At 36.5% G+C, this 24,884-nt stretch overlaps 1 protein-coding gene across 50 annotated transcripts in view; it reads left to right on the top strand.

Annotated features, from left to right (window-relative positions):
* Positions 1–1,769: 1,769 nt before the first annotated feature.
* The window catches only part of TRDN (triadin), a 393,603-nt gene continuing 370,488 nt past the window's right edge, over positions 1,770–24,884 (top strand). For all 50 annotated transcript variants that reach the window (XR_011522089.1, XR_011522078.1, XR_011522083.1 and 47 more), the window contains exon 1: positions 1,770–2,350. Coding sequence is in view for 31 of the 50 variants with exons in the window: in XM_070556944.1 (XP_070413045.1) it covers positions 2,329–2,350 (22 nt within the window). In the remaining 19 variants the exon portion in view is untranslated. The remainder of the gene's footprint in view (positions 2,351–24,884) is intronic.

Genomic DNA, 24,884 nt, shown 5'->3' with positions numbered 1-24,884 from the left:
TCTGAAGAATTCTTAAATATTCTTAAAAGAATGTCAGTTGCTTGGTTTTGGAAAGCTTTGCAGAGTTCCATTTGAAACTCAAAGATACATCTCATGAATTGAGTTTCAAATAACTTCAAAGAGTTCTAATAACTTTTCAAAATGAGAAGTATCCTGATTTCTAAGTATCTAATAAGATTCATCAACTCATCCAACAGAGGGGTCTAAAAAACTTATTATCCTGCAAACCTGTTTATAGTCCAGAATATTTTTTACTTCTCTTTTTCTGCCTAGTATGTATAACATGAAATTAGTAACTGGGAATTTACGAGTAACATCAGTCAGGGAATTTAGTATTCTTGCTCTTTAGTCTTATTTCAACTTTTTATTAAATAAGAGCTTGAAGTTGTATTTTTCCCCCCTGTGACTTAGCTAGTTTTATTTAGGCCCTGCCACAGGTAAATTCTTAATGAGTTACATAGCCAATTATTATTTCTTTAGTTAGCTACAGCAAGACTATGAAAATGACTGACAAATGGAGATCGGAAGCACTATGTTTTCTTAAAATTGGAAGCAATGTGGCAATATTGAATGGAGATGCCTTTGGGGGCAATGCGAGGAGAGTTCTGCTTTTAGGCTGCCTCCTCCCCACCTTAGAAAGTAGACACTAACCCAGGAATCCAGGGGGGTCCTGTGAGGAGAGTGCATCTTTCCATCTGCTGGTGGACATAATTTGTCATGATCCCTTTTACCTGCAAATGGTAGTGTCTGTGACAAAGTCTACCTTTCTTGGGAAAGTTATCAGACTTCTATTGAAACCATGTAGGCCCAGTTCCAGGTGTAGGATCTTGTATAAAATCATGAATGTTACCTGGAATTATTTCCTGTTTTGTGAATTAAGATTGCTCACTTACTAATCTATTATTCAGCTGATATGTGAGCACTTCCTATTGTATAAGGAATTGGGGCAGCACACAGAGACCTGCTGACATGGAGGATGTCATTTTCTATGGAAGTAGCTTTTGTAGCACTCTTCTGAATCTCAAATATTCAAACACCTTAGGTAAACTTTCTTTATGATCTCTGAAATACCATACACATTCAAGAGGTTCTGACAGCCAAAGGCAACAAGGCTGAAAGTTTAAACTACAAACACGTATCAAATTGTATATGAGAATAAAATAAAAGATGAGTATAGTCAACTCTTGATTATTCACAAATTGGCCAGAGTTTGTGATTATCAATGCCCTTTGATTCCCCTTCTCTTTGTAACTGCCAACTATTGAATATTTCTCTGCTCATTAACACCTGTCTAGGAGTGGGAAGGTGAAATGCTAATCAGCCAATTTGGCTAATTGTTAGCTGCTATGATCCTTTTTATTTTATTTTGTTGAAGTTGAGGTAGGGAAAAGTTGAAATCTTTTACTAAAATGTGAGCTGTGGATTTCTAAACTTTATGTCATACTGCCCTTCTTTTACTGCGTAAGTGCAGATATTTTGTTTTCAGTAAGATATTAAAGAGAATGAAAAAAAATACTAATTCATTGATCCTCAAGTGTCAATATAACCTCACATTACATATTTCTTATTGGCTAGTGCTTGAAAATCTTAATCCCCCCAAGGAAGCTTCAGGATCTAGTAGCTGCAACTTTTTGTGTTGCCCTATATAAATAACTGCTCTTGCTAAGTGGATTTGGACCAATGGGGAGAAAATCAACTTGGAGAAAATGACTTAAGACTACCCTCCCCTTTGCCTGTGGTAGACATTACAGGACCTCCCCACACCAAATAAGGGGAAGAGGAATGTTCTGAACATTAAGGGCACTAAGAATAAATCTGAGCTATCATGGATAAGATTACTTTCAACTCTTTATTTCATGTTTTCTGACACAGACCCCAAGATCTGTAATTATCTTAGGGAAACTGCGGGGGCTTAGACAATGCTCTTTAGTTTCTTTGCCTTTTTTTTTTTTTTTTTTTTTTGCCTATCTGTCTTTGGGGCTGGAGAGCTGTGTGTTTGTGTGTGTGTGTTCCCCTAGAGTGCCAAAAAAAAAAAAAAAAGTGCTGAAGAGTCCTAGGGAGAGGAGGCTATTTTTGTTCGAAGCTGATCCTTCTGCCTGAGTTACAAGTGCAGCTTGGATAGGGCTCAGGTTGTTTCCAGGGGGAGAACTCTGCAGAGAAGAGGCAAAGTTCAACGGGACAACAAAGGAGCAGCAGCAACAGCCAGAAAAACGAAGAGCCCTCACGTTTTCACACAGAACCCCCATCAGAGTTCTCGAATCCTAAAGTATTCTGCAAAGTGCCACTTGACCGGAACTTTTCGCCTGCCTTTTCCTTTCTCCAACCACCATGACTGAGATCACTGCTGAAGGTACTGCTTCCATTTTCCCATAGTACTCACTAGGAAAAAGAGGTGGAAATTGACAGTGACACTGACAGTCAACGTGTCGACTTAAAATAGTCTTGACCAATGATTGTATACGGGATCGAAGAGTGGATCTGGGAGCTGAGAGGCTGACAGACCTGTGTGTGGGGGTTGGGGGAGCGAGAAGAGGTTTCTCTGAAATTTTGCATGTGGGAACTGTTCTTTGCTCTGCCAAAGGCCCCACTAGCTAACAGTTGTCACCCACACCTCTATAAATAGCTCTGGTCATGTAACACTATGGCTGATACCTTACCTAGCAAAATTACAAGGCTTGCAAGGATGGAGACCATGATGAACTTTTAAAATATTGCATTCAGTGTTTAAACCTAGAAAAATGATTTTAGGCATTTTTGCCTTATATATTTTAAAATGGAGATCTTAAATTTGTTTTTCCTTTCTAACTAGCGTATATAAATATGCACAACAAATATATAAGATTTGTAGACAATTTAAGATATAAGTGCTCCTGCAAAATTTGCGTATGTTTTACTATTAGTGGATATTCAGAGACAAGGTTTGGAATTGCATATAATCACAGTAGATCAATATGGTGTTAAAAATAAAGCAATTAAGTGTTCAAGGTTTGATTCTTTTTAGACATTCATGTCTTTTTTCCCTCTAAATGATGAATTTTATCTTTATATTAAAATAAATATTTTTGGTTTCAATGCTTATTCTGAAAACGCACATGCCGTGACAAACATAACTTTTATTTTGTGATCGTGCTAGCAATTTATAATGTATGTAAAAATGTAAATATAGATAAATGTAAATATATGTATTTCTTGGAATAAAAGGACACTTTAAAACAACTAAAGTATTTTGAATACAGACACAATCCAGTTCTAGTTGGGGTAGAAATTTGGGAGGTGGATCTAAAATTTGCTCTGACAGCTGTAAGCAAATCAGACAGGTGGTGCTCTCCACAGCTTCCAAGTTGAACCCTGTGCTGGTTTGTTTTTAGTCAACGACTGAAAAATAGAATGTGTAGCTTTGGCTCTTTGTGTAGAAGTGATTTCAGAGTTGGCGTTTCAGTCAATATTTACAAGGAAAAATGTCTTACTTATACCTTCCACTGAGAAATTTCTTCTGGCACCCCAAATTAATAAAAACAATTATTGTGAGATTTCTATGTATCAGATATTTGGCTCCAGAGTTAATGTGTATTTCCTTATTTAAACCTCACACAATTCAATTCAATCAGCACTATCTCCAATTTTGCAGAAAATGAAATTATCACTCAGACGTTCAGTGACTTCCTCAAGACCAAAGCATTGCCAAGACCCCAGCTCCTTCCAAGATAGTCTGTGTTTTTTCTTTTCTCTACGAGGATATCAGGTTAACTCCTGACCAATTTTAGTTCAGAATTGCTAACTAAATATAAATAGCATTTTTTCCTATTCCTTAGATATTCTGTGTCAAGTGGCCTTTAGTTTGTCTTAGAGAGAGCTATCTATAAAAACTTCTTGCTTAAACCTGCATGAGTTATTAAGATACCTATGAATATCCTTCCCTACCTCTGCATGGGGTGTGGACTGCCAGCTGATTCAGGAAGTCACTTGGCCAAAACATTTTTGGTTTACCTATGGATTATGCTGTGTAGACCTTAGAACTTGATTTGTCAAACTTTTTCCAGGAGAATTCCTGATTGTGAAATAGAACTTTTATTTCTGTCTTCTCCCTGTGGAGAGTTCAAAGGGTTCTTGGAAGACCTTCTGGAGTTACCCATAAAAATATCTTGAATTAGCAATAAATTAAAAATGTAAAAAACACCATCCAGTCCCTGGCTGATGGTCATTTCCTCCTCCCTGGCCTTAAAGGTTCATAGGATCTATGTCATCTGAACATCAATTATGTACTTTTTTCCTTTCCTGGAATGATGTATTAATCATATTTCTCAAATGGAAATTAGACTGCCAACTCAAATGAGCTTAAATTTTGAGGTTAGTACCACGGTCATTCTGTGGGGTTATCCAGTTTCTTGCACACTGCTCTACTATACACTTTTCATTTTGTCTTCATGATGCTCACTTTTTGTGCCCCAGCTACAGTAGCTTTTGTCCAGTCTGCTATAAGAGGTGTACTTTTGTACAGGACCTTCGTACAGGTTGTTCTCTCAGTCTGGGATATTCTTTCCTTTCATTTGCTATATTTCTTTTGCCGCTACTTTTGGACACGTTACTAAAATGTGCGTGCTGCATCAGTAGCCTTATGACATCTATTGATTACTCTTTCCACCCATTTATCACCAAGCAAGCAAACACCTTGTAGCGCTTAAGAAAGTTAGAGCTAGTGTAGCCCCTTAGAAAGCTCTGGTCCACTGTCCTCACTTTGACGTTTGGAAAATTGAGGCTCATACAGATTATATGACTCTCCCACGGTCGTTGATAATAGGTGAGGTCTGAGGATACAGTGCATGTCTCCTGCGGCCTATCCCAGTGCTTACTCAACTATAAGACAGGGCATGCCTGTAAACCTCACCAAGTTCTTCATATAGATTTCTACTGTGTATTCCAAGCTGGGTTACTTCATCTGACAGAAGAGAGGAAGCAATGCAAGATATGGAATTGTGTTTCAGGTACACAGGGGGACATTCACTAGAACCAGGACAAAGTTGAACCCCAAAGGATTGTAGGGAAATGACGTCTTTGATTCTGGCGTGATATATTAATAAAGATAATTATAATGACAATGCTAATAACAATTCATCTTTATTCAGAAGACATTAAATGTCAAGCGTTGTTTGAAGCTTATTACATCATCCTTTAACCCTTGGGAAAACTGAATAAGATAGATGCTTTTATTATTGATGTTCATAGAAGAGGAACCTGAGGTTTACAGAGGGTAGAATTTGCCTGAATTCACACAGCTGTATATAGTGTAGCTCGGATTCACACCCGGATCTCTGACCCCAGAGCCGTGTTGAATACTGTGTGAGACTAACAGTTAGCCTGGTGTTAATCCGGAGGTTGACAGGGGCCTACGCTAGGCCCGTCTTCTGATTTGGAGTGTGCTACGTTGGGTAGATTAGATCATGCCCCAGACTGGATTAGATTGAAACAGTGTTAAGGTTAGGACTATAAATAGCCTTGTACCTTCTTTCCAGAGGCCCAGTTATTCCCAGACTAGGGCCGAAGTTAGCTCCCTCTTCTGAGGCTCAAATGAACTTTCAACTACCAATTGCAGCATCTATTTGACAGCATATATCACTACGCAAAAATACCTCTTGAGTAGTTTTGGTAATGAAGTAAAGTTTGCTTAATTCTTAATAGCTGTGTTAAAAAGATGGAGACTTTACAAACTTGGGAAAATACGTAATGTTTTCAAATTGCTAGTTAACTAATATGCAGTCAAATTATGCTTTACAATAACAGCTATATAATTGTGTTCTCTGGGTCCAAGCACCTCCAAAATACAGGAAAATACAAATTTTTTTGTAACGGGTTCAAGTTGGTAGAGATCCTATTTATAATTAACATTTACTAGAAGACAAATAAAACTTTTTCTTTTAAAGTTCTTAAAGAAGAATGTATGTCAAACTCTCAACTTCTGAACTATGACATAAACGAAGGGTCCAGGAGAAGGGTTATTGTGCCATGTGTGGAATTTTTTCCTTGCTATTCATTCAGCTACATTTCATTGCTTATGTCACAATCCTAGGAGAGGATTTGATATTCAAAATTTAGAGGAAAAATGGTTATTTATTTTATGCACGCCGCTGCTTTGACGGACTATAGCACTAGAGTACTTATTGTTGCTCTCAAGAGAAAAGATCAAGAATTCCGAGCCAGACTATTTAACAACTGTGCACACAAATTCGATCATGTAGAGCAACAACAGATGGCGAAATTAAGAGACAGAGGTTGCCCAACCTACATATCTGTGTTTTTGTTGCCAAAACCAAAAGAAGTTACATTGGCTTAAGTAGAGATGACTTGGGGGTGGGAGGAGGAGGAAGATGATGAAGCAGTATATTCAAACCCTAATCGCTTACAGGTTATGTTCTCTTGATCAAGAAATCAATAGACCACATGTAGAATATCATTTTTAGTTCCAGGAACACATTTTAAGATTAACATTGACAAGCTAGTAAATTTGGAGAAGGAGGACCATGATGGTAAGAGGGACAGTCAAAGGAAAAGATTGGTGCACAGGTCAAGTAGAAGACTGGGCTTTTTCACTGTGAAGCACTAGGGGGCAATGCAAACACCCATAAAAGTCTGGAAGCCACCAAAAGGGAAACTGTTGGCAAAATATAAGGCAAAGCCTAACCAACCATGAAAATAATACCTAGGAGGGCCGGCACAGTGGCATAGTGGTTAAGTTTGTGTACTCTGCTCCAGCAGCCCAGGGTTCACCAGTTTAGATCCCAGGCACAGACCTACACACTGCTCATCAAGCCATGCTATGGTGGCATCTCACATACAAAATAGAGGAAGACTGACACAGATGTTAGCTCAGCAACAATCTTCCTCAAGCAAAAAGAGGAAGACTGATAACAGAGGTTAACTCAGGGCCAGTCTTCCTTGCCAAAACTAAAAAACATTTTTTTAAAAATAGCTAGAACAAACTCTTTTGACTCAGAAAAAAGGGGAGGAGAGAGGGGAAAGAAAAATAGAAAAAAAATGAAAGGAAAATAACACAATCTCCAATTTTCAAGAAGTAGAGGGACGAAGAATATGCTAAAAACTCCACCATAGCATGCAGGCAGCAAAGGCCAGCCCACGGGAACCTCTACAGTACAAACCACCCAGCTCCTTCAAATAAGTTACTGGGAACAAAAAGAGATGCCAAGGAAGCCACAGACCTAAAAAAAATGTAAAAATAGAGCAACCCGTCACAATGTGTAGAATTATTAGATCACACTGCAAAGAACCTTAAAAAAATGACGAAATGTTGTAAATTTGATACACTCTGGATGTTAGAGGACATTAATGAATTATCATATTTTTAGTGGGGTAAACTTATTGTGGTTATATTTTAAAACTACTTACTATTTGGAGATACTCAAATATGGATGAGATGATTTGGTGTTTAAAATTTGCTTCTAAATAATCTGCCAGAAAGGAAAGTCGAGGGGGTGTGGCTAGAGCAGGATTGGACATGAGTTGGTTATAACAGGGGCTGATGGTGGGTACAGGGGGTTTCATTATAATACTCTGTCTACTTTTGTAAATATTTAAGCTTCTCCATAAGAAAGAGTTAAGGGGAAAAAAAGAACAGAGTTGATGTTTTCAGTAAAGTAAATTGTAAGAATTTATTTTTGTAATACATATAGGTCAGTGAATCTACTGGCCACCAAATTTATTTGTACGTGCAAATTACTCCCTAATTAAACAGTCTGTTGTTATTGAAATGGAAACCAAATATGCCTGTATTAAGACAGAGGGGTCAAGAAATGTACTTTACATTTTTAATAGCAGACTTAGAAATAGCAATTTTAAAATATATCCATTATTATGTGAGAATACATTGGTTAGTTTAATATCATTTCTCAAGATTATTAGTGACATTAATTAGACACATTAATTAGCAACAGATCATTTTTTGAGACAGTACATGTGAAAACCTGAGAAAAAATGAAAAACCTAAGGAGTCAATATGATGCAAGGAAAAATGGTTCTAAAAAATGCTATGGTCAGGAACATCATGTTTATTGACAGGGTATTAAGTGCCAAGGTCTTGCATGAATATTTGTTTTAAATGTCACAGAAACTCCAGGGTAGGCCCAGTGGTGTAGTGTTTAAGTCATATGCTCTGCTTCTCTCCCCTGGGGTTCATGGGTTTGGATCCTGGGTGCGGAACTACACACTACTCATCAGGCCATGCTGTGGCGGCATCCCACATTCAAAATAGAGGAAGATTGGCACATATATTAGCTCAGGGCCAATCTTCCTCGCTAAAAAAAAAACAAAAAAAAATCACGGAAATTCTGAAAGGCAGGTATCAAATAAACCTGATCAATCTAACTCTAAATCTTTTTGATCTTTGCTGCTCAAATTGAATTTAGAAAAAGAAAAGAAAAGCAGATTGTGAAAACCAGTGTCCTATATATAGGTCATTGAAAATCAGAGAGAAAAAATAGTGCAGAGCTGAAAGAAGGCAGCGTTCAAATAATTAAAGGCAGTTTGATGGAGTAGAAAGTGTGTGGAATCTCAAGTGAGAAATCCTGTTCAAGCACTAGTTCCCGTTCTTAACACAGGCGGCCTGGGCAGGATGAGGGCCTTCCTGGGAGAGCCCATAAACTACTGGGTGAATCTTGATTAATTGTGAATAATATGACCAAAGGCTTTTTTCACCTTTTTACAAGATCGTGCTACGTGGCAAATAAAGTTTATATTTTTTTTAACTGTGCAAAGCATCCACGATGCAAAATCTGTAGCAAATATGTCTTTGCAGAGTCAGTCCTAGCTGGGTTCCATTAAGAAGCTTTTTCTTGTAGCTTTTGTTATTTGCAACAGTGACTCTTTTTCCTCCTCACCCCTTTAGCACACTGTACCCATAGAAAATGTTCTGTTTGTCAGCTTAAATGCTTCTGAAGTTTTTCCTGTTTCTTTTTGGTCATCATTGTGACTATAACGTAAAAATGGTGCTACTTTTAAAATGCAAAAATGAGTCGAGGCTATTCAGCTATTATTCTAAAAGCTTAGGAATCCTTAGAGACTTAGCCTGCAATGCTGTTTGCATTAATTTTTAATCAGTTAGCAATATTTAATATGAGAGAAACATAAAACAGGGCAACTAAGCAATTTTTAAATCATCTATGTTGACCTTGGGTTGAACATATCAATTTGAAAAGAGAATGCATAGATGGTTAACATTTTCCAGTTAAACTTTTGATTTCACAGTTATGGACTTTAAAATATCATTATTTTCACTTCTTCCTTCAAATATAAAGAAATCCTTTGGGGATATGGTTAATATATTTTAAAAATCCATATTCTCTAAGGTAACACATTGAAAAAGAGAAAATTAGGAAAAACCCCTCAGCTGGTAACTATGCTTTAGCATCCTACAGTAATTCCAAGTTTATGGAGTTTAGGTTCTGTTCAACTTAAAGTTCTAGAAGATCAACAAACTTAAGTTTTTTGCCCTCCTCCATTCTCATTTTCTCTGGATAATATGAGTGCCATGCATAATTTCTGATAGGAAGTGCTTACTTGCCCCAAGTGAGGCTTATGCAGAGATACATGAACTTCCTGGTCCAAAAAGATAGTATTTTCCATCTTCAAAGGAAGTTAAAAAGAATATCCCCAGCAAATGTGTAATGAATCAAGTCCCGCTCCTCTCTGTATAAGTTATGCTCTATAAACATCAAACATCTCCACATCTCTGTGCCCGAAGTGAAGCTGTCAAAGGCACATGGAATTTACGATTTTGAGGGATCCTTTGGTATGTAAATGAGCTGTTTCCTCATAACCCACAGAGTCCATCTCACTTATAATGTACTTAGATATTACATTTAAATATATACGGTTTAGATATTTTCTAATTTGGTGTCTGTGGCAGGGGCTGGGGCATGTGGTCTTCACTTAAACAAGTTAAAGATAAAATCTTTTAACCTGGAAGAACAAAGATAATTTACTTTCAGCAACTTCTTTTTACAGGGGAAACGTGGTTTTATTCAGACAGCATGAAGCTAGAATCCCTTGGGGTAAATTGGTTTTATCCTTGCTCCTTATTTGCTGCATCTTTCTCCTCTTCCCATCACAGGTGACTGAAATGTTGAGAAAAACAAAAGAAACAACTCAATATTTAAACCCTATTTTTAAAAGTGTTCACGGGTATTGGTGAGCTTGTGGATGTGAAAGAATCAGTTTCTACTTATTTATACTTTCAAAATACACTTTTAGCAAGGTTTCCTTGGAAAATTTATTGCTAGCTTTTGAAATAAAATCATCATGTGATTAAGAGAATTTTCTGTTTGTGCTAGACATTTAATACAACGTCAAGGTTATATTAAATGTTATATTACGAAAGGTTATATTACGAAAATGGTAAATATAGAGTGGCACTTCTGTGACATTCAGTGCTGGAGCTATTATTTTTGTCCTAGGTTATTCTTATTTTACTCATGTATAATTGCTTGCAGAAAAAACGTGTACTATAAAATTTCTAAGTTATCATTGTATGATGAAACGTCAAGCTTGTGAATTTAAATCTGCAGAAGTATTAGGTGTTGCATTTAGAGAAAAGCAAGCAAACAAAATAGATCCATTTGGAATATAAGAAAATTTTAGACTCTATAGTATTAGTTACCAAGTAGATTTATAAAGCAGTAGGTCATATCAGAGGTTTAGTTGTAGTCAATATTTTACCACCTATTATGAATCAGGCCAAATGTCAGGCAATGGTGACATAAAAATGAATAGCTTTAATATAACAGATTGAAAAACAAGCAGGAAAGAGCAAAAATAATCATAAGAATGAAGACTGGACAGATTTAAAGACATGTAACTCCAGTTTGGATTTATGAATGACAGTGTTTAATTTAGTTGAACAAAGTTGTGCTATTGTTCATAAATCTTATGATTAGTGAGCACACGTTGAAACTGGCTGAAAATAACTTTAGAATGATAAACAGTGTTCTATTCTTGACTCTGATAATTTTCAGTGCACATGCCATTGGTGGGAAGGTGAAATGACTGGCCAAGTTGTGAGAGGATCAAGAGTAGATTTGACCAATGTAGAGATGAAGGAAAAAGAGACAGGAGGCAGGTGAAAATTAGTAGTCTGTGGGATGAAGCCCTAGGATGACCAAGGTGCAGAATTACCCAGCTCAGAAATTGGGTAAAAATTCTCGTTTAAATACTCTATTTTTATTAAGGCACCCTATTGCTATCATACTGAAAAGGTTGAATGTCTCATGTTCCTGATTTATTTTAGACTACTGGTTTATTATGATACCTAGTTTTTTCCCTCCTATGTGAGTGTTCTCCCATTATTTGTATTTCTGTTGCTGCTTTTGATCCCCAAATACTCTACTTTGAGCTTAGTTTTTATTTATGGAGGACTATTTCTAATACATGAAGAAATAATGAAATAATACTGTCAGAGGTATTCACTAAATAAGTTTCTTCAGGTTAGTAATGAGAAAATCAGCTGTTAAAAACTAATTCGGGGGCTGGCTCAGTGGTGGAGTGGTTAAATTTGGGTGCTCCACTTTGGTGGCCTGGGGTTTACAGGTTCAGATCATGGGCGTGGAGCTATATACCGCTCATCAAGTCATGCTGTGGTGGTGTCCCACGTACAAGATAGAGGTAGATTGGCAGAGATGTTAGCTCAGGGCGAATCTCCCTCACATACACAAAAAAACACCGCTAAGTCTATGGTGAGTGTTGTTCTAAGTATTATGAAATCTATTGTTATAAGCCAGTGGACTTGTCAAGGTTTCCTATAAAGGCATTGCTTTAAGATTGAAGCAAAGCAAGAGGATTTTCAAGATGCTGTGGAAAGGATTTTATCAAGGAAAGAATGAGGAGACATGGTCCTGAGTCTGAGGTTCAGAAGATGTGGCCAGGAACTACCTAGGGTAGCAGAAATGACTAGATTAAAGCAGTAAGTCAGCAGAAACCTCTAGAGAATGGTCATAGTAACTGGAAGAGTTATATTAGAAATAATAATTTGACAGTGCCAGAAAACTTTAGCTATCTCTTGAATTAAGTAGACCAGGTTTTAATTTTCAGCTTCTGCTCAGTCTCTCTGGATTCGAAATGCCTTGTAGGTCTTGGTTATAACCATCATCTAGCATGGGTCTCTGCTTTTGAGTGACATAGGCTCTCAAAACCCGGGTGTTTGGGAACATGATATCTTATCTTTGTCCCTCACTCTGTCATTCGTCTGTGGATGGAGAACAACAAAACTGCTGAGACCTTGAAAGATATCGATTTGCTTCATAAGTACTAACTTGTGTATATTTTGGGTGTTTGCTTTTGTCAGTAACTGTGTTAAGTCTGAGGATGAAATGTGAAATATATATAAATATAGCTCTCAAGAAAAGATGAAATTATTGTATAAATAACTATATCATAGGCTGCCAGTTCTTCAGTTTTCGAAAAGAAGTACAGATAAAATTATACATAAAAACTGTGAGATAGATTCCGTGGTTTCTCATCACTCAAGTTTAAGATACACAACTTTTACACGTATGAAAAAACTGGAGAATGAACTAATATACAACAAATAAATCGAGTGTTATGAAGTATGATTATTAGGGAAATCTGAGATCAGGAGCACAGATGGACTTGGTTATCATGAACTGGCAGAAAGGAGTAGAACTTAAAACTGGAAGCATATTTCTAAATGAAATGACAAGAACATAAAGGAGAAGCAAAGAATTAAGTTTTTACCAATATCCCTAGATCCTAAAAGTTTCAGGTTAATTTATTCAACAAACAATTATTTGATATTTTTTCACTAAATAAATATCTTGGCTTCAAGCTTTACAGCGGGGAATCAAAGATGCAGGAGACACATTCTATCGGCATTTGGGGCAGAAGAATTTGTCAGAAAGGTCCTTCCCAGAAATTTCAGGATAATTAGCATACAGTAGCGCCCCTTACCATAGTTTTGACTCCACAACAACCCCAGGTATTTTCCTATAGGGGTGCTAAGCCACATGCCAGTTAACAACCATAGAGCCTAAGACAAAGGTGAGCATGGGTGCCAATGGTTGTGAAGGAGGTAGGGTCAAAGAGCTCAACTATGAGAATCTCCTGGCTTACTTATCTTCCACTTTTACACAGGAGGCTCTTTTCATGTCCATATTAGAGATTTGGATTGATAAGGTTTTTTTAATCTTCTCCAGCCCCTTACCAACTAAGAGTTAGTACACTACATATAGCCATCTAGTTCAATGTTTAGAAAGTTATTTGGGATAGAATGAAATCCTTACTGAAATATAATGATATTTGTCTGCCTTGACTTGGTTTTTATAATTCTACAGTAGAAAGAAAAAAAGTTGATAATTTTAAGGAAACGTGGGACAAAGAGATTTATAAGCCAAACAGAATGACACAATTCCCCCTGGAGAAAAATCAGTGAAAGGTGATGGCTTATTTTCTGTGTCCTTGAGCCAATGAGTCAAGAAGTGACAGCATAATTTGAGGAGAGGCACAGGTGGAAGTAGGTCTGCTGGGTAAACTGAAACAGTACTTTGCAAAATTGCCTCAGATAGTTTTACAGAAGCTCAATAATGAACTTGAGAATGGATTACATTTCTTTACTTGACAGTCACCCTATCTTGTGACGTGTTGAACTCTACATGTCTGCTTAGAGTACCTCCCATGTTTCTTTAATCCTTTGCAACACTACCAAAATGACAAATGTGTTTTTTAATCTTGTAGGAGCTCACTAAAATGAAGTCATTAGGTAACACTGACCTAGAAGCCAAAATGTCCAAGAACGCTTCTCTACAAGTGAAAAAAAATTAGATAGCTGTGACAACTTTTGAACAATACTGTTCCACTTGTTTTTTAAGGGACCAGCCACCTCATCAGCTCAGTGTGAAAAGAAATATTATGAGTCATTTCAGCCTTTAAAATATTTTTAATTTTTTCTTTAAAATTCTTCTTGTAAAATAAAGGCAACGAAAGCTGCATAAAGCATACATTTGTGTATCATTTACTAAACAGTAATGGAATTGGCATCCACATGACCAACACTTGGATCAGGAAACACTATTTCCATCCCCTCTGAAGCATATTCCCATCTGCTCACCCACTGACTGACTCCCTTTGGTTTTACTTCCCAAGCAAGACCCCTCTTTCTGCAGCTCCTCCCTCCACAGGGAGCAACTATGTTGACTTTTTGATAACAATCTTCTCGCTTTGCTTTACAGTTTTATGACCTCTACATCTATAAACAATATAGTTTAGTTCTGCCAAGTTTGTTCTTTATATAAATGGAATCACACAGCAGGAGTTATTCTATGTCTTGCTGCCTTAATTCAACACTCTGTTTTCTAAGACTCACCTGTTTTGTTGTGTGTAGCTATAGTTTATGTTATTCTTCTTGCTGCATGATTATTCCGTAGTATGAATGTCATAACTTATTTATTCATTGGAAATCTTTTAAATTGGAGGCTTTAAGAACAATACTGCTATGATCATTTCTATTCTTTTTAGTTTTGATATTCCATAGTTCTACCATCAATGTATGTTTATTTCATGGCACCATGCTCTGTGATAATAAGTGCATTCAACATGAAAAGACACCTTGTTCACTCAAATTGGGTAGTATGTATCTTATCATGTAAATCTAATTGAAAAACCTGGAGAAAGGGTGACCTCAGTGGCTATCTACTAGAAATGCCCTAGCTGGTTTTTCCGGAGAAATCAACCAAACCCCATGAGATATGTAAAATGGGTGTTTGGGGGAGTAGGGAGAGAATACATAGAATAGCAAGGACTCCTCAGAGATAAAGAAGTAATTCCAAATATATACTGACTCCCATCTGAGACTGTAGAGGCAGCAACACAAAAACTGACACGTAGAACTTGGCACAAAAAAGAGATTGTTCAACAAATAGTTTTTGAGTGTCATGCCTCCTCATTGCCAATCATTGTGCTTGGAGCTGAGCCAATAGCAGCAAAAAGCAGTCCTTGTTTTTACAGAGTTTATGCTGATGTAGAAAACATCTATCTGATGACTAGAAAATTCATCTTCACCAGATTCCACATCTTGTTCTTCTTGCTGACACTAGTGAGTACGGCCAAATTCTTGCTGGTTGGGCTCTCTTTTTCTAGGATTACTGGTATATTCCTGTTCAGTGGACACAATCTTTGATTAGACTTTAAAAATATTTATTAGACTATTGCTATTGTTCACATTCAGGCAAGACTAACTTAAGATTCTAGTTCTACTCTTCTTGCTTTTAGATCGGCATCTCCTGTCTTTGCCAGCTGAAACTCTCAAAAATGATTCGATTTCCAATTTAATGGAAGCAGGTTTTGCTAATGTAGAAAAGTCAAACTCTGAGTCAGCGGGTGAGGGAAAAAGGATTAAGAGAGAATTTATACCCCTTACTATCTTTCATTACCTCTAAAAATGAAAGAGAGAAAAATTCTATCTGTTGGTGAAAAATTATGAAGGTCATGCGTATAATAGACAATTCTTTTCTGCTCTTCAATTCCTTTTTTCAATTTCAGTTCATTTTGAGTCAAAATGTAAGAATGCATCTAAGCTTCATGGACATAAGTTTGGAAAAATTCCAAATAGCTTGCAATTTCCTAAATCAGTGGGTCTCAAAGTGTGGTCACCAGACCAGGAACATCAGCATCATGTTGGATCTTATTAGAAAAGTTTACCTTTCCATTATGTTACTATTAGGATACACCCTAGACTTTCCGAATCATAAACTGTGAGATTGAGGCCTAATAATCAGTGTTTCAATAATCCTTTCAGATGATTCTGACACATGGTAAAGTTTAAGATCTACCACCTTAGTTAATTACATATAGACTTATAAACAAATACCTGAGTACTTCCAATTACATTAGAAATAAATATCCAAATCATGCATGTAGTATGTTGGCTTAAACTTAATACAAAATACTTGAGGATTCTTTTTATGATAAATATGTTTTCATGTGAAATAATAAGGTCTTTTTCATGGGCAATGGAAATCTGAAGAATGAAGACAGAGAAAAAAATTCAAAGAAAGTTATAAGAATTGTTTGCCTGGAAGAGAGTGAAGGTGTATGTAGGCCAAGAGCTCAACATGTGCATATGGAAACTTACTAACTTTTTCCCCATCAGCTGTTCTTCCTACTGTTCAGAGTTTTATCTTTTTCCCATATGCTCAGGCTCTAACCTTTAGATTCCTCATTTCTTGATTCCATCTTTTCCTCTTTATTCCCACTGTTCCTGCTTTAATTCAAGCTCCCATCATTTCATATTCGGACCTTGGCATGTAACACATTGCATTTTCCACAAGTGGCAACAGCAATATTTCCCACCTTACTTGCCCTTCTTAAAATGTGAACTTGACTCTTCTTCCGGATAAGTGAAGTCTATTTTTCCTCCTCTTGAACCCAGACAGACTTAGGTGGCAGTCTCAACAAATAAACTACAGTGAAAGTGATGCTATGTGATGTCTAAGGATAGATCCTTGAAACGCCAGCCATGTTCCTCTGGCTCTCTTGGGATATTTACTTTTGAAACCATGCTGTAAAAAAGTTCATGCACCCTGAGGGGAGGCCCATAATGAAAGGAACAAGGTCCTTGGCTGATAAACCCAGCTGAGCTTTCAGTCAACAGCCAGCTCTGACTTTCCGGCCATGTAAGTGAGCCATCTTGAAAAAGGATCCTCCAGTCCCCAGGTGAGCCTTCCTAGGTGATACTTGTGGAACAGAGACAAGCCATACCTGCTGGACTGTAACTAAATTGCAGATTTCTGAGCAAAATAAATGATTATATTTGTTTTAGGCCACTAAGTTTTGGGATGTTTTGTGATGCAGCAACAGGTAACTGATACACTATATAAGCATGTATGTAATCTCCTGACCTCTAACGCATCTTGCACATGACTAACAAATTAAAATTATAATCCTATATTACCCATTAAAAAACGGCAGCTTATTCGGTGCACAATTTCTTCAGCCAGATTCAATGTGATGTTAGGTAATTTTATAACTGTTATACCTCTCCAACTTTATCATTCATTCATCCACGTATTCATTCTTTTATTTATTCAAAAACATTTAAGGAATGTTAACTATTATAAAAAAGTATTCTGGTTACTGGAGATATGCGCCTGAGAAAAGGGAAGAAGGAGGAGTTGGAAGAGGAGAAGAAGCGAAAGAGGACGAGGAAACAGGAGAAGGAGAAATTCCTTCCGTCAATAAACTCACTGAAGCAGGTTCTCAATTACCACCCTACTGGGAGATTTTGCAGATGTGGGTGGGCATTTTTTTTGTTAGTGTGCTTAAAAGATGTCCTGGTTGTGAGCCAGGGAATTTAAGCAATTTTCAATGTGTAAGATCCCCACAAGATACTTTGCTCTGCTCAGCAGGCCTAAGCAACACTTTGCGTAGAGGAGCAGTCACATACTTTCTATTGTTAAAGAGTAGAGAGAATATTAGTTATGGTATGCAGAATAATTGCCCCCAAAGGTATCCATGCCCTAATCCCCAGAACTTGTGAATATGTTGTCTTTTATGGCAAAAGGGAATTTGCAGATGTGATTGAATTAAGGGCCTGGAGGTAGAGAGATGAACTTGGATTGTCTGGGTGGACCTAGTCTAAACACACGGGTCCTTAAAAGTGGAGAACATTTCCTGGTTGTGGTCAGAGGGAGATATTGTCAGGACTTGACAAGGCATCACTGGCTTTAAAGATGGAGGAAGAGGCCGTGAGCCAACAAATGTGGTAGCCTATAGAAGCTGGAAAGGGCAAAAAGACTGATTCTCCTCTAGATTTTCCAGAAAGGAATGTAGCTCTGCAGACACCTTGATGTTAGCGCCTTGAGATCCATGTTGGACTTCTGAGGCACAGAACCATAAGATAACAAATTTGTAGTATTCTAAGCCACTGAGTATGTGGTAATTTGTTATGTCGGCAGAAGAAAACTAATATACCACTGTCTCTCTGATTGCTGTAAATCTCTCTTATCCACTAAGAGACAAATTTTCAGAGGACTCACATGAAATTAACATAGAAGAACTGCAAATTTATTTTCCTTGAAATATTTTACATAAACCACTTTTTAAATAAAACCAACAGGTCGCTCTTCTATATAAGAAACCTGAGGCTAAAATGGAGCCCCTTTTTCAAAGTCACAGTGCTCGTTATTGGGACAATTAATAATAGATTAACTAGGTTATTTTCTTTCTGTAGAAATGTGTGATGACTTTCCTTCCTCCAATAAATGAAGCTTTTTAGTAAGTAACATTTTCCCAATAATTAGCAAAGTCAGAGAGACATTTCATTTTGGTTTGTATTTTGCACCAATGGATAACTGCAAATCTTAAGAAAGAGGGCTGTAGATTGTGCAATATTTATTTCTTCTTAATATCTCTATGATTAATCTGTTTCCATTCAATTCTGTGAGCATTTCTGAAACACAAATCGTGCCTTGTTCTATGATCAATAACATTTGCATATATTTTTAGTCGCTTACACACAGTACGTAATACATTTTGTCCACACTGTCCGGATGATTATAAAGCCAACTTCTTTAAAAGGTTCTCTTAGTTCTCGAATCAGGACACCTTGCCCTCCTTTGGAATGGGTATCCTTCACCTTCCCACGTGTGCACACAGGAAGCTACGTACATTTTCCGCTGGATAAGAGCCTATTAATAGAAAATTGACACTGCTGCAGTTAAAAAAAATCAGGTCAGAGATTAATTTCATGGAACCCAGTCATGTCAGCTAAACATGATCTGTTTGAGGGCAGTGAAAGATGTGCGATCACTCTGCTTCTATTCAAACTAAAATAAATATGTCTCCCTTTCATATTCAAATTCTAAAATGTTCTTTCTTTCATTTAGGACTTCTAAAGAATCCTGGCATAACGTTCCTGCAGATTTGAAACTACTGACACAATAGTTTGTGCTTAAATATCTTCCTAATAAGACCAATTAAAGAAAAAAGGTTGTCAGAGGGTGGGACACAAGAAGATATGACAAATGAAATTAATTAAAATTGTAGAAGTAATAAAAGTTAGAAAAGAAGAACTTGGAATTAAGTAAACATAAAGTTAAATTTGGAGGAAAAACAGTTGTCTTAGTTTGACCTGAAAACATTGGACGTCCATTAAAGGGCAGAATGCAAGTGAACATATTTTTGTTGATGCATGTTAAGGGAAAATTTTCAGAGAGGAAAGAATTCAATAACATAGCAAAATTGTAAGTGGTGAGAAACCATAAATACATAATATTGGTACAGCATTTATACAGTATAAATGCATATAAATCAGTATGAAGTTATGTATACTTGACTTGTGATGCATAGAATAAAATACAAATGTAAAGTTTTCATTTTAATAAATATTGAGTTCCTACAACATGAGACATTTTCATGAAGCATTAAAAGAAATTTGGTAACCATATCACAAAATGTTATAATATTGCTATAGAGAGATATTCTTTGATAAATGTAATTAAAATAATTTTAAAAACGTTTATTTTAAATATAATAGCAGCATAAGCTCAGCAACTAGTTATGATATTTTTATTGTAGAACAATTTTGCAAGTATGTCATTTTTCTAAATTTGCACTTCATATATCTTTGAATTAACATTAAAAGAGTCAATTTGAGATTATTAAAAAAACAGCCAAGTATTGTGCCATGGTAACATTCTTTTGCTCCTTGAATAGTGGAGAGGTGAAGCAGAAAGTGACATACATACTTAGACCAATGCCTCGCAAATTTTGATGTACATATGAATCACTTAGGAATTTTGTTAAAAGGCAGAATCTGATTCTTTACGTTTGGGGTTGGGCCTGAGAATCTGCATTTCTAACAAGCTTTCCGGTGATGAGAATGTTACTGGTCCATGGACTAACCTTTGATTAATAAGATCCTAGAGCATTTCAAGGAATGCTTAGAGAAAAATTCTGCTTTTGGTTTTAGTCTCTAATTTTTCACTTGAAATGAATAAACCAATGGATATCCTGTGAGAGAGGACCAGAGGAGGAAGGATATTTATTTATATTTTATTTGACTCTTTAAAGAGTGTTTATGAGCATTTTTAAGAAGAAGGTTTCATAATGCTGGGTTAATTGTGTGCCATCCAACTCATATTCATTATACGCACATAGTGTCAAATACTTTCAATTCCGTCAAATGTTAAAAATAATTTTTTTACTCTTCAATAATATTTCTGTGCTTGTTTGTAAGACTTAGATTTTGAAAAGGATATAAATTGCATGACCTTTTATTTAGATACCTTTTAACACTTAAAAATTTTCAATTATCGTCAATTTGTGTTTGTTGAATGTCATTGGTGACCTGATATTAGATTGGGCACTTTCAAAACGATTGGACACATATATCTCTATAATGAACTTCATGCTGTCTCCATACTTAACTTAAAAACAGTTTCATCCAAACTGAATAAATGAGATTATTAAGCAGAATAAAGTAGTTGGTTAATTAATAATGTTGATATTAATTGATTTGCTGAAAGAGATTCTCTCTTTCTCTCCTTCTTAAGATGATAAATTTTGAATTCCTGATGATAATTAGGAAAAATAAAAACTTGCAAAATACATTTAAATACATTTATTCACTAAACTGCCAGCAAATCTTATTTCAGTTGGAACTGGAAATGTTTCCTAGGATAAGCACAGGTTGGGACTTTGCTCATGTAAATTCTGGCAGCAGTTGGCCATTTTCAAATCATGACTGTTTTTTAGTACACATGTTGGGATGGCACACCATATGAGCTTTAGATCTGATCAGTGTGTGAAATTTTCCAATACCTTTGTAAGTGAAGGATGGTGCAATTGCCTTTCACACTTATTTTAAGTCATTATTCTTGAACTGCAACACTTTTCTCTGTTATTCTGTGCATCTGATTTTACCTTGATGCAGTATCTAGTTATTGATTTTATTTCTGCGATGAGGAAGAAATATCATGATAATAGAATAGGCAGAATTGTAGGAAAGTAGAGTTGGGACAGGTTTCAAGGTCATTTCAAGCAATTTCTGTTTAAAATACGAGAGTTATTCATGTCATAAAATTATGTGCCTGGAAACTATTTCTAGTCTTTCTCCTGTCCCTAAGCAGAAATATACTTGTACTATAAGAGACGTCAAAGAAAATGAATATCTGTCTTGTGGTTAAATATTTCCATGCAAGGGTACTCAACATTTTCCTTAGAAAGCTATTTGTGTCTAACAATACTTATGTCAAGATGTCCTCACCTAAATCTCTCCTGTTAAGATTTAACACAATTTCCTCTTCCATTTTTGAACTTGAAATTAGCAGGTCACCATTCTCTTTAGAGTGACCCTTTGTCTTCTAGAACACCAAACTTAGGTCATTCTCAGCTTTTTACTCAGCAAGTTGAAAGAGGCAAGAAGAAAAAAAGATGTTTCTCCATATGCTGTACATTATTTTTTCAGCCTTTTAATCATAATAATTTCTAACCTGAAAATTTCAAAGAATAGTGTATTTTGAGAAGATATAATGTGATATTTCAAAGATTTATTAGCAGGGAAGCAAAGTCAGTGACTGATCAAAAAAACCCCACTCAACCCATCAGAAGGAATGTCAGCCTCAACGCTGTGCTTGTGCTTACTGACCAATTACCAGTACTGTGGATCGAGAATGTTTGGTGAAAAACTGTATAAGATCAGACAGTCATAGATTTAAACTCCTGCGCTCTCATGTACTCAAAACGTGACTTACATTATCTTCTGAAATGCAGTTTCCTTATCTACAGTTAAAAAAGGTTGTAATGACAGTTCTTAGGGTGTATATATGAAAGTACTCAATACTGACACATACTAAGACAACATCAATATTAATTTATTTCTTTTCTCTTATGTTGATCAAATAACATTTTGGGAGTTCTGAAGAATCATCCATCTGTGTGGGTGTATGTATGAATAATGCATTCATACAATCAATAATACATAAAAATTATTTTATTTTTGTTTACTCATATAATAAAGATCATAGTATTCCCCTAACTTACACAGAGTACAGGGGGGTAATTGTTTCATTGCTCTTTCTTTTGCCCTCTCACATCTTGTGAGGATAGTATAACTTTTGTTCTACTCAGTCCAGTTCTCTTGATTATTCTAAAATTGTTGCCATTTGCGTTTTTTAGATTTAGAATTTACAGTAAAACCTTATTATTATACATTGGGTTTTTACTTTTCGATTTTCTTTCACAGGCTAATTGCATTTTAGTATTTTACAAGAATTATGAAATTCCTAAATAATTTAATTCTTTCTTCCAGCTCTAAGAACTAGTACAAATGACAAAGGTAAATAGGGTCTTTCCAGGGTTGATTTAGCTTAGCAGGCCCCCTTGTGTTACTTTTCTGCTGCTGTGTAACAATATTACCACAAGCTAAGTGGCTTAGAATAGCACATATTTATTATCTCATTGTTTCTGTGTCTTAGGGGTCTGGACAAGTCTTAGCCAGGGTCTCTTAAACATGCAATAAAGGTGTCCACCAGAGCCGAGGTCTCATTTGAGGGTTAAATGGCAGAAGGATCTGCTTCCAAGGTCACATGGTTGTCCACAGAACTCCATTCCTTGTGACTGTAGAACGGGCCTCAATTTCTTGCTGGAAGCCCCTGTTAGCTGAAGGTTACCATGAATTCTTGAAGGCAGTCTTTAATTCCTTGCCATATGGGTCTCTCAACATGACCACCAGCAAGAGAGAGAATCTCCCTGATAAGTCAGGTGTTATAATCTTATATGAGGTAATCGTGTACACATCCTTTTCCTTTACTGCATCCTGTTGGTTAGAAGCTAGTCTCAGGGCATGTCCACTCTTAGAAGAAGGTTACACAAGGTCATGAATATCAGGAGGTGGATACACAGAGCCCATCTTAGAATCTGTCTGCTGCAGCCTTCTACAATTCAGGATCTGATCTTCAGCTGAATAATCAGGAATCTGTTTATTAATAAGCCTTAATCTAAAGACAAATTCTAAGAGGCTGAGTTAAAATATGAAATGTGTTTTTATTTATTTATAAAGGGTTTTATTCTTCCAGGGACCAAAATGTTTGGATTCAGTTCATTTCTCGCTCTTCTAGCATTTAGGCACTTGGATAATTTAATTAAAAGAAATTTTAGTGCTAGAAATAGGGAAAAGGAATTTTCTGGTCCCAAAGGATGGCTCACTCTTTAAATGGGAGATCCTCATGAATCAGGATTTGTGCCACTAAAAATCAGCTTCTCCAGGGACCTAATTGTGAGGATTGGCCAATTTTGCACCATTGGATAGGGCTGAATTAACCAGAAAAAATTTTCTCCTGCTCTACTTTTTCTAGATGCCACATAAATTTTTCACGCATCATTTCAACACATTTTAAAACTTTGATTATTTTTTTATTGAGGTAACATTGGTTTATAACATTGTACAAATTTCAGCTGTACATCATATTTTGACTTCTATGTAGACTACGTTGTGTTCACCTCCAAAAGTCTAATTGCCATCCGTTACTGTATACATGTGCCCTTTATCCCTTCTGCCCTCCCCCCACCACCCTTCCCTTTTGGCAACCACCGATCTATTCTCTGTGTCTATGCGTTTGCTTGTCATTGTGGCTTTTTTTATGTTCCACATATGAGTGAAATCATATGGTATTTGGCTTTCTCTATCTGACTTATTTTGCTTAGCATAATACCCTCAAGGTCCATCCATGTTGTTACAAATGGCACAATTTTGTCTTTGTTATAGCTGAGTAGTATTCCATTGTGTGTGTATATATATACCACATCTTCTTCATCCATTCATCTATTGATGGACACTTAGGTTGTTTCTAAGTCTTGGCTATTGTGAATAATGCTGCAATGAACATAGAGGTGCATATATCTTTTTGAATTAATGTTTTCATGTTCTTTGGATAAACACCCAGAAGTAGAATAGCTGGATCATATAGTAGTTCTAGTATTAATTTTTTGAGCAAGCTCCATACTGTTTTCCATAGTGACTGCACCAGTTTGTCTTCCCACCAGCAGTGTGTGAGGGTTCCCTTTTCTCCACATTCTCTCCAACACTTTCTATTCCTTGTTTTTGTAATAATAGCTGTTCTGATGGGTGTGAGGTGATATCTCATTGTAGTTTAGATTTGCAGTTTCCTAATAACTGGTGATATTGAACAGCTTTTCATGTGCCTGTTAACCAGCTGTACATCTTCTTTGGAAAAACGTCTGTTTGGAAACTCTGCCCATTATCACATTTTTATTTCAACACATTTGAGGGTCAGATCTGATTTTCTAGATGTTTTCAGACCCTTGGAGTCCCACTAAGGTGCTCAGTGGTTCTTAACACAGTTTCTTCTTTTGTCATGTGCTATGAAAAGCCTTAGGGACCAGACTCACTTAACCTTGTTCTCGGAAAGTCCCCATATTTGGATAAAAAAGAAAGGAAGGACTTGGGGTCCTTGTCTTGAATTAACTTCTACTCGTCCCTCAGATTTCATCTCAGTTGCCACTGTCTCCAGAGTGCGGATATGTCTCCTTTGTAGCAATCATCATGGCTGCAACTGTACATTTGTATAATTATTTAAATAGCATCTCTGTCACTTACCAGTCTAGGTCCAATGAAGGCAGAGACCGTAAAGAAATTTGCTCACTTTTTGATCCCAAGAACCTAGCAAAGTGCTTGGCACATAGTAGGTACTCAATAAATCACTGCAGAATGATTGCATATTTGGGCATATGGAACGAGAGTTATCAGGAGCTCAAAACTCTCCCTGGGCCACATATGTGATGTTCCAAAGTGGCAGGAAGCGGCAGAGGGGCTCTGGTTTGAAGCTGGGACCTGTGTTAAGGGAAAGAGAATT

The sequence above is a fragment of the Equus przewalskii genome, chromosome 9 (assembly GCF_037783145.1).
Source record: "Equus przewalskii isolate Varuska chromosome 9, EquPr2, whole genome shotgun sequence".
In the NCBI taxonomy this organism is placed as follows: domain Eukaryota; kingdom Metazoa; phylum Chordata; class Mammalia; order Perissodactyla; family Equidae; genus Equus; species Equus przewalskii.
This window is presented reverse-complemented; position numbering and strand designations above follow the sequence as displayed.